A 10,193-nucleotide genomic window follows, 5' to 3' on the forward strand; every position below is an offset into this window, starting at 1 on the left:
TACTGTGGTACGACCTCCTGAATAAAACGATTTTGGTCCCTCTCTCTCTTGTTCCATTTTGTGCACTGGTTGCTCTTGCTTCCTGGTCCAATATCGCCAATTGTTGTTGTTGTTGCCGTCGACAGTGTTGATCCATCGCTCCATAATGTCTCGATAGCAGGTCTACAGGTACTTCTGGAATTGCTGTGCGACTTGTGTTCTGCCGGTTCGCGACACGGAAACGTGGAAAGTGTAGGATACTGAGAAAGGAAGGGAAAAAGAAGCATTAGAGAAGGCTAGGAAACACAGCATAGCCACGACACCGCATATCGCCCACACACCATGTCGGCACCACCACCTCAGGGGCCGGGAGGCTTCTCCCTCTTCCCAAATACTACTGCCAGACCACCGTCGAGGAGTCAGAACCAGCAGAGACCACCGACTAGGTCAGGGACACCTCAGGAGGGGCCGTCCAATTCGACAGAGGCATCGCCTCCTCGTGGTCCGAGGATACGGAGGGACTCTTCAGTCAGGGAAGGAAAGCAGAGGGTTGCATCAACCAATCCATGGCAACATGCTCTTGACGCTCGAGAATCTCAACGACGGCAATATCCCCAGGAGAGCGAGGCCGGGCCGTCCAATGCTGTACCTGTCCCGGACCCCGTGGTTGAGACGGCATGTGCTCAGCCGGTGAGCGATCCACCGCAGCGATGCGAGACAGCCTTCTCCGAAGCGCAGACTCTTGTCAGGAGTAACAGCGCTCGATCTCGAAGCTCAATTGCCAAACCACCACTCACATACGCCCCGGCTGGTCAATCTTCTTCTTCAGGAGGACCATCTTCTTCGTCCCATCAAAACCCACCACAACTTCGCTCCATCTTTCCCACCTACAACCCCGAGCTTCCTCTGGACAGACAGGAGTACTATCCAAAAGAAGCCTCCCCAACCCGCATTCCCCAAGGAGCCATCTCCCGTCCTCTCTACTCCCCACGACGAGAGCGCGCCCCAACAGTCACCAGCAACCACAACCCTCAATCACCCCCCCAAGGACCAATCCAGTCCCCAGCGCCCACCACAACCTCCTCCCGCTGGCCCCGCCACCAGGAACCGGCCGTGATCCCGCCCGTCTCCTCAACAGAAGAACTGCGCTCCCTCTGGAAAGTAACCAACGGCTGGAAAGCCTCCTCCCTCGAAGGCCGCCCCTTCTGCCTCAAACTCACCACAACCCCGGACGCCCCAGTCTACACCCTCTCCTCCTCCACCTCGCAACCCTTCTACTGCCTCCGAATCGACCCAACCTCCGCCTCCGCCCTCGTCTCCCTCTCCCGCTACGACCCAAACAAACCCTTCAAACAATCCCCCCCCTCCCCAAACAGCGGCTCCCCCTCCCAATCCCCAACCCCAGGTGGCGTCTCCCAATCGGCAAACATAATCAACTCCTCCCCCTCCACGCCCCCCTCCTCCACCTCCCTCCGAACAAGCATGTCCCTCCGCACAAGCAAATCCACCCGCTCCCTCCAACACAACGCCAAAAACTGGCTAGAAGTCCTGACAACCTCCCTCACTCCCCCCGGCCTGAGGAACGAAAACGACGGTTTGGTCGCCCAGTTATGGCCCTTCCGCCGCAGCACGCCTGGTAGCCGACCGCTCCAACGACGCAACAACCGTCGCGCTCGCACAGCAAGAATCCGCGCGGTTAGTCTTCGATCCCGATTCGGGCAACCACTTCCTCGTCCACCCCGCCTTAGCCATGCCCTTTTGCGTGACGATAGAGAGAAACCCGGTTTATTCAAGAACAGAATACACCCTCGAGCACCTCGAATCGCCCGTCCACCTCGCCAAACTCACCCGCGACGGGACAGGGCAGGGTTGGCTGGAAGTCGACACCTCCATCGCGGCCAAGATCGAGGCGGTGTACCTGGTTGATGTTGTTGTTGCTGCGTTGGTGCTGGTCGCGCACGGGGACGACCAATATACCGCCGGTGTCGAGGTCTTCGAGCCGCCTCCGGTTGTTTTTGGTGGGGGGAATGGTTCTGTCATCTCCGGCGACCGTCGCTCTTCACGGTCGTCCAGACGGGCAGGGGGCGATTCCCGTGCGAGCATGAGAAGAGAAGAGAAACAACGGAAGAAAGAGGCCAAGAAGGCGGAGAAGAGGTCTAAAAGCCGATCCAGCAAGAAGAGGATGGAGCAGTTCGAGATTGACCTCGAGAGCCAGGATAGTGAATACGGCAAACGATCGGTGAAAGAAAAGGAGGAGAAGTTACCTGCTGTGTTGAGGGCGTTGGTGTGGCTGATCAAGATTTTCTTCAAATGCTTGATTGGGAGTCTAGCGCTGGTGTTTAAATGTCTCGGGGGAATCATCAACGGGTTGGCGAGATGTTGTGGGTTAGGGAAGCTATAGGTGTTTCTTTCATGTCGATATTTGATTCCACCGGTTGGGTTTTTTTTGGGTCAGGCAGGACAGGATATGAACTCATGAATTCTGGCGTCGGGTATATATCTCAGGTTCTAATATCAATATCTCCCTCCCCCTTTTCCCCTCAGAGTGAAGCCAGACTCTCGCTCTGTTTGGAGAGGGAAAAACAAACGATGGGTACTAGTGGCAAAAACGTACATTACAAAAACAAATCAAAGAAAACCATCTCCAGCCCAGAGATCACCTCTTCCTCTCCCTGACCTTGATCCTCCTCCCCGCCTTCGTAACCCCCCCGCTCGTCGCCGTTTTCGCCATCTTCGCCTGTGTAACCTCCAGTTCCAACTCGGCATCCGTCAACGCCTTGAGCTTTTTCCTCGCCTCCTTCAACTTCTTAGCCAATTTCTCCAAATTCCGCTCCTTCCTCACCCTCTCTTCATCATCCTCATCATCACTCTCCTGTTCCCTCTCCTGCCTTTTCCTTCCGTCCACCACCTCCTTCCGCTCCTCAACCCCCTCACAAAAAACAATCTTCTTCACTTTCTTCGGTTGTCGCCCTCCCATATCAAACTCATCCTCACTATCCTCCTCCTCTTCCCCCCCGCCCGCAAGCACCCACCTCTCCTCCAACCCCCTCACCTCCTTGGCAACAATATTCCTCACAGTCCTCACATACCCCAAATCCTGCGTCTTGAGCAGCCTGACTAAATCCACACCCATAGCCTTGTTTCCCCTATCCCCCGCTACCTTTCCATCAAACCCTTTTCCCGCAGTGAGAGAAGACGACCCGGCCGACTTGCGGGACATCATGCCGAAATAAAACTCATCTTCGTTCTTCTCGGCGGCTTTCTCCCGGAGGGATTTGAGGACTGTTTGCTTTTTTTTGTAGTCCTTTGCGCGTTTTTGATAATCTTTTTTCTTTTCTAGGAGGCCGAGTTTGGCGCGCTCGAGGGGCTGGGCGCGTTCGCGGTGGGAGCGGCGTTGGACGCTGTGTTATTTACTGGTTAGCATTTGAAAAAAGGATGAGGAGGGGGAGGGGGGGAAGGGGTTACCTGTTCCGTAGGGAAGACATGGTGATGGTTTGGGGTTTGCGACTTTTTGGGTTGCGGTTCTGTTGACTTTCTTATGCAACTTTTGTGATGGAATCGGGTTGATTGATATCGCTGTCGCTGTCACAACTGAAAAAGTGCGACAGTGAAGGTGGAAGTAGAGTGATCGAATAATCGATTGATAGCGAGATCGTCGCTCTTCAACAGCGAAAGCAGCGGGCGGTCAGGATTTCTGGCGGGCGCTTGCTCGACAGACGGCAGAACCAAAATTTGAGAGCTGCGCAGCTGCGATAAGATAAGACTTTGGCAGCAGGTTTGGGTGGGGTCTCCGAACTCCACTGCGGGTCGAGATCCAGACCACCAAGGGTTCGAGATCCACTTTCAATGTGCGCTTTTTGACGACGTCATATTCGAGATGTCAATTTCAGGAGATGTTTTGGGGGAATATCAAAAGTCTGCTGTGTTCCATTGATAGCGAGTGTTTTAGCGATTGTCCATCTGGCTTATAGTCCAGATGTAAGTAGAGTATATAGGTCAGTCATCAATCATTCCCCTCCCCAACGCCCACATCCCAAACACCACAAAGACTCCAACAAAAACAAATCAACACATTCCCTTCCCCTCTACCCTACGCTTCCCCATCCCCCCACCCCTCACCACCTTTGCAAAAAAATACAGCCCAAAAGCCACCACACTAACCGGCACGGCAACCGCCCAATACATCCAAAACCTCTCCCCCCCGGGCGCAAACCAATCCTCCATCCCAAACAAGCTCGCCACAAACCCAAGCGGTATAAACACCAACCCCACCACCGTCAACGCCTTGACGCTCGTCGCCTCCTGCCTGCTCAACACCTGCTCCTCCACCGCCTGCCTATTCCCCGCCATCCCCGCCAGCCCAGTGATACTACTGCTCAAAAGTTCGACCCTCCTCCTCACATCCTTCAACGCCATGTACAAAAACTGAAAATCTGCCTCGGAAGACGAACCACTGCCAGACAAAACGTTCGGTGCCTGAAACGGAATCCGACACTGTATCATGATCGACTCGAGATCAATACAATAATACGACAACCTCCGCTCATACGACTGCACATCTGACCACTGTTTCTCTACCGCGGTGGTGTTGAAGTACTCGAGATTCTCCTGCCTCGACATGCTATGCTGCACGTGAGAGATGTACGTCTGCAAAAAACCGACGTGTTGGCGGTAATGGCTTGCGACGATCTTTTGCGCGAGGGTCAAGACCAGGTCGGTGCCGTGGCTGTCGAATAAATCCCAGTGGTGATCGAGGTAGAAGCACAAGTCGTCGAGGAGTGTCGTTCGGGGCGGGCCGCCGCGGTGGAGGTTCTTCATCTGTCGTTGGTGAGGGATGAAGTCGGGGTACCCCCCCTGGTGGAAGCGCGTGATGGGGGAGACGGGGATCGGGTTGTAGGCTTCGTAAGAGGTCCCTACGTATCGGAGGGGGGGGTCGGTGATGACGATGCAATCCCAGCCTGTGCCATTTTCTCGTGGGCGCCGCCAGATGGAGCACTTCCTGTGGAGGCAGACTGTGTCGGCGAATTTACCGAGGATTCGAGTAGTTGTGACGGTGCGCCCGGTTTCTGCGCAAAAGACGCGAAAGTTGCTTTGGAGGTTGTTGGGGAGGGAGATGAGCTGGTAGTATCTCATGGTGACATGCTCTTTTTGGACGCATGGGAGCGAGATGTTGTAGTAGGCGTCGTTGGACTTGAAGGCTTCGGGGGCGTTGTCTCGTTCGTGGTCGACGAAGAAGGCGGAGTGGATGTTGAAGTGTGTGCCCAGGGTGCCGATGTGGGCTGGGGCTTGGCCCTCCATGATGATGATTCGGCGTCCATCTGGGCCTGAGGCGGGTGATTCGTCGGTCAAGGAGAGTCTGAACTTTGCTGGGTCGCTGCACTGCCACGGCTTTCTGGTGAAGGGAGAGCCCGCGGATGGGGACTCTAGCACGGCGATTCTGGTGTTTTTGAAGGGCCAAGGTATGTTCTTGAGTTCGAGTCTGGGGTCTCTACGTCTCAACCTAGGCTCGGACGAGGCGAGACTCTCGATGACGTTTCGGTACTGCTGGCAATCGGCAAGCCAGACGCTGCCCCCTTGGCTTCCTTGGCTAGACTGACTGTCTTGCCTTGCAACGGAAAGCTTGGGGGCATGGTTTGGGATCATGTTGAATATCCTGGCTTGCTCCTCGGAGATGCTGTGAGCACCAAGACCACAGTGGAGGCTGTTCCTCCCGTACTTAAAGAAACGAAATCCCTTGTCAAGGCATATGGTAAGAGATTCAGAGGCCCGAGTGAGGCTGCCGAGTCGGGCGGTCCCCTCCATCGAAGGGACGTCCGTCTCATTAAAAACGCCCGGTGAACTTAACCGGCAAGGTTTAAACCTCATCATCAACATGACCAACGAAGTAATTGGCTGGTCGAGCCGATACTGTTGCCAAGACCAAGTCCTAGAAGAGGGGAGCAGCGCGATGGGGCAAGCAAAACAACGACATAGCGGTCATCTGATATTCCTGTTTGAGAGTTCCAGATGATGTCGTTTGGCTATTCGTTACGTGAGGCCATGTCAAGGTGTGGTAGGTGTGAAGGTCTGGGACCAATAGGATCAACTCCGGCCAGAGCCTTCTTGTCAGTTCGGGAGTTGGAAGTCTATGTGCCATGGACGCCTGCGCTAAATCGAATGTATGCTGGTGCATCTCAGCTCTTGGAGGCAGAGCCTGACATCGTCGTTTTTGGTTTCATGTTTCCCCAACTTGAAGGCGTCCAGTCTGCAAGTCAGCCTAACCCCGTGAGTTTATGATGAGACTATTGGTCGTATGCTCTTATCTGACGTCTTGGATATTGATACTGGAGCATTTATCTCCTTGTTGCCCCGAGATCTGGGCAAACACTGCCACTGATGCCATGTGGCCCCCCGCACTGGAGAATCTGGGGTCGGATTTGGGGGAGTTTGAAGCCCGCTGTCGTCCTCTCTCCAAGAATTTTGGTCTTTTTAATTTGTGTTGTTTTGTTTTCCAATCATCGTTGAGATGAAACAACATTGCAGCTGAAGGGTGGGACGGTCTCGCCTTTCCCTCCCAGGTCGAACCCGGCTGTCTGGGTTCAGATTTCCTTGGAGCTGCCTTAGCGCCGGCTGAATCCCGCCGTCGACTTCCACCGGAAGTTATTCAATGCCGGGCATTTCGGACAGTTTCACGACTGCCGCTGCATTTCATAGCGGTATGCAACCTCGGACAGCCCAGAGAGCACTCCGCGTATCCTTTCCTATTGTTCTCGAATGTCCCCCCCCCCCCTATTCCCTCGAAATTGGTGATGCTCGTATCAATTCACAAACAGGGCTCACAGCCACTATAAATACCGGAAATCGGCACTAACAAGATCGCCAAGCATGTCGATTCTCCACAGTTACAGGGCACATCGCAGCCTGTCAGGGGCAAGCTCTCCATTTCTGTGAGCCGCTATTCGACCCGGACGAGCAACCCGTTGGAAGCTTGTTGAGTTACCCGGCAGGTTTTTGGATGCACTTTTGTTTTCATTGCAGCTGACGTGTTTCTCTGACAATCTCCTTTTACTGTTGCTCCACCGCTGCGCCTTGGGCTCATTCATTCACTTACTTTTCTTCATCATTTTCATCTCTCGCTCACCTATTCTTTCCCAACCAGGTCATCCAGTGACCTCTTGATGGTTCCCGTCCCGCCTCTCACCGTCGCCATCACTTGCATTTGGGTGGCTAAAGGGGAGCAATGGCCATCCTAACCGCCCGCAGGTTTCAACGCCTAGCTCTGTTGACGGTGGTCGCTCTTGTTTTCTATATACTCCTCGACCAAGCAGACTATGTTGCCATTCCTATGGTGCCAAAAACGGGGCAATATGTCCAAAGCACTTACGACTGGGCAAGACGCCGGATGAAATACCCGTTTGATGAGTCCAAACTCACCAAGCTGCCAGAGGGGATCCCACAAGAGCTTCCCCGCATCCAGTATGACTTCTCCCAGGATGAAACCAGCGAGTCTCACATCAAGACTCAAAAGGAACGACAGGAGGCTGTGAAGCAGGCCGCAAAGAAGTCATGGAACGCCTATCGAAAATACGCCTGGGGCCGGGATGAGCTCCTCCCTGAGAAGCTCACTGGAAAAGACACCTTTGCTGGATGGGGTGCTACGCTGGTGGACTCGTTGGACACGCTGTGGATCATGGGATTGAAGGACGAATACAAGGAGGCGGTCCAAAAGACCGCTACCATCAACTGGGACAAGACGACCTCTTCACATTGCTCGCTTTTCGAAACGACGATCCGGTATCTGGGTGGTCTCCTCTCAGCATACGATCTCAATGGCGACCAGGTCCTCCTCGACAAGGCCGTTGAGCTGGGCGATATGCTCTACGCCGGCTTCGACACCCCCAACCACATGCCAGCAAACAGCTTCAACTTTCGTGAGGCGAAGGCGGGAAGTCTCAGACCCAGCATGGGCGAGTCTTCTGCTGCAGCCGGAACCCTGTCTCTCGAATTTACTCGGCTTGCCCAGCTGACTGGGGATCCCAAGTATTTCAACGCCATTTCTGGGGTGACGCGCGCCCTTGAGAAGACGCAGGACGACACAAATCTCCCGGGAATGTGGCCAGTGTTTATTGACGTCTCTCGCAACGAGCCCGAGAACCCTATCAGTGCGAAGGGTAGCTCTTTTAGCCTGGGCGCTTCTGCCGACTCGGCCTACGAGTACTTTTCCAAGATGTACGTCCTTCTCGGTGGCCTCGATCCAACGTACAAGAAACTTCACATGAAGTCCATGGCCACCGCTCGCAACCACCTCCTTTTCCGGCCCATGCTCCCGGATTTGTACCCTGCCACACCGCCTGATGTGCTGTTGTCGGGTAATGTCTATGCTAATGGTCAAGACATTATCGACCTCCAGCCTCAGGTGCAGCACTTGGGGTGCTTTGCGGGTGGAATGTTTGCCTTGGGTGGGAAGCTCTTCCATGAACCCGCCCACGTCAAGATTGGCGAGCAGCTCGCTCGTGGGTGTGCCTGGGCGTATGAAGCGTTTCCTTCTGGGATCATGCCTGAGGTTTCAGAGATCATTCCCTGCCCTGCTCCCTCTTCTGCGCCTTCATCAAAGGACGAAGAAGAGGAGGAGTTTCCCCGGTGCAAGTGGGATGATGCAACCTATAAAGACGCCAACACCGCCCCTGGCCGGTATCCCAAGCCTTTCAGGGCTGTCCAGGACCCTTCGTATCTCCTCCGGCCTGAAGCGATCGAGTCTATCTTTATTGCTTACCGCATCACTGGCAAGAAGGACTTGCTCGATATCGCCTGGCGCATGTTCACGGCTGTTCAAAAAGCGACCGAAACAAACGAGGCGTACACGGCTATTTCAGACGTCAATGTTGCCCCGGGTGAAGAGCAGGCGGATGCTCATGGCCGGGGTGGGACGAGGTCAAGAACCAAGAACTCGATGGAGAGCTTTTGGATTGCCGAGACGCTGAAGTACTATTATCTTATCTTCTCTGAGCCGGACCTCATCAGTTTGGATGACTATGTTTTTAATACCGAGGCGCACCCGTTGAAGATTCCCAAGCCGGGTAAGGGGGCGGAGGGGAAGGAGGGGTTGGATACGGAAAAGGAGGCATAAAAAAGGACAGGTGCACATGGGATGGAGGGTAGAGCAGCATATACATCACGCATGAATAGAATTTCATCTTTTAGAGTTCAACTCCACCACCGTTGATATCAAACGTCCCCGAAGCCGAAGCCGAAGCCCTTCAAAGGTACCACCCACGCCACACAGCTATGACGCAGCACCGCAGCGTTCAAAAGTGGGGTCCCCGCTCACCGTCGCGGCAGTGCCTCGTTGGGTCGTCCCGCCCCTCCTTTCCAGAACCAAGCTCCCTCTTCTTACCACAAGAGCTCCAAAACCCCTGTCACAATCTTTCCCCATATGAACTTGACCCCTTTCCGACGACCTGCCACACTTCTCCTCTACCTCTCCCGCCATTTCACCACCACCACAACCACCTGTTCCCTCAAACACCCACCACCACCACCTTTTCCAAGCACCATCAACGCAATGGACCTCACTTCCCCACCCCCCGAGGAACCCCCCTCCTACATCGCCGCCGCCCGCAGCCACGGCATCCCCCTCCGTCAATCAGCCCCCATCAAACCCGGCCCCTTGCCGCTTCAACTCCCCATCCTCAACCACCTCCGCACCAAGCGCGTGATTTTAGCCTCTGCCTCCCCCCGTCGAAGAGCAATGCTCAACCAAATCGGCCTCACAAACCTCGAAGTCTGGCCTTCAAACACCCCCGAGGACCTCGACAAGAAAACACACTCACCAGAGGAGTACGTCTCAGCCACCGCCCGAGCAAAATGCCACGCCGTCTACGAAGCCGTCCTCGCCGCCCAGGCCAAACCAGACGCCACCAAGGAACATTTGGAAGATCCAGCTGTTGTCATTGCAGCGGATACAATCATCGCCACCCGCGCAGGGCAGATATTGGAAAAGCCAAAAAACGAACAAGATCATGTTCGGATGCTGACGCATCTGAGGGATGGGAGGTATCACCGGGTTTTGACGGGGGTTTGCGTCATGGCGCCAAAGGCGGATGCGAGTCATCCGGGTTATGAGATTAGGGGGCATGTGGAGGATACGAAGGTTTACTTCGCGAGGGAGGAGGACGGGTTGCCGGACGATGTTATTGAGAGTTATGTCAGGACGAGGGACGGGGCGGATTGGCGTG

General features: G+C 54.8%; 5 protein-coding genes across 5 annotated transcripts; 3 read left to right on the plus strand and 2 right to left on the minus strand.

The window, feature by feature from the left end:
* Positions 1-321: 321 nt before the first annotated feature.
* PODANS_1_11450 (uncharacterized protein) lies at positions 322-2,380 on the plus strand (the record flags this gene model as incomplete). Its single annotated transcript, XM_001908775.1, has 2 exons — positions 322-1,762; positions 1,842-2,380. 2 exons carry the CDS (start codon positions 322-324, stop codon positions 2,378-2,380), a joined length of 1,980 nt encoding a protein of 659 aa, XP_001908810.1.
* A 255-nt stretch (positions 2,381-2,635) lies between these two features.
* Positions 2,636-3,464, minus strand: PODANS_1_11460 (uncharacterized protein; the record flags this gene model as incomplete). Its single annotated transcript, XM_001908776.1, has 2 exons — positions 2,636-3,380; positions 3,445-3,464. 2 exons carry the CDS (start codon positions 3,462-3,464, stop codon positions 2,636-2,638), a joined length of 765 nt encoding a protein of 254 aa, XP_001908811.1.
* Positions 3,465-4,044: 580 nt separating this feature from the next.
* On the minus strand, positions 4,045-5,853 carry PODANS_1_11470 (uncharacterized protein; the record flags this gene model as incomplete). The annotated part of the gene is made up of 1 exon (XM_001908777.1): positions 4,045-5,853. The coding sequence occupies one exon, from the start codon at positions 5,851-5,853 to the stop codon at positions 4,045-4,047; it is 1,809 nt and encodes a 602-aa protein (XP_001908812.1).
* Positions 5,854-7,198: 1,345 nt separating this feature from the next.
* PODANS_1_11480 (uncharacterized protein) lies at positions 7,199-9,085 on the plus strand (the record flags this gene model as incomplete). The annotated part of the gene is made up of 1 exon (XM_001908778.1): positions 7,199-9,085. The coding sequence occupies one exon, from the start codon at positions 7,199-7,201 to the stop codon at positions 9,083-9,085; it is 1,887 nt and encodes a 628-aa protein (XP_001908813.1).
* A 306-nt stretch (positions 9,086-9,391) lies between these two features.
* On the plus strand, positions 9,392-10,168 carry PODANS_1_11490 (uncharacterized protein; the record flags this gene model as incomplete). Its single annotated transcript, XM_001908779.1, has 1 exon — positions 9,392-10,168. A coding segment is annotated over one exon (777 nt), but the record flags the coding sequence as incomplete, so codon positions are not given.
* Between the last annotated feature and the right edge of the window lie 25 nt (positions 10,169-10,193).

This window comes from Podospora anserina, chromosome 1, assembly GCF_000226545.1.
Source record: "Podospora anserina S mat+ genomic DNA chromosome 1, supercontig 2".
Lineage (NCBI taxonomy): Eukaryota > Fungi > Ascomycota > Sordariomycetes > Sordariales > Podosporaceae > Podospora > Podospora anserina.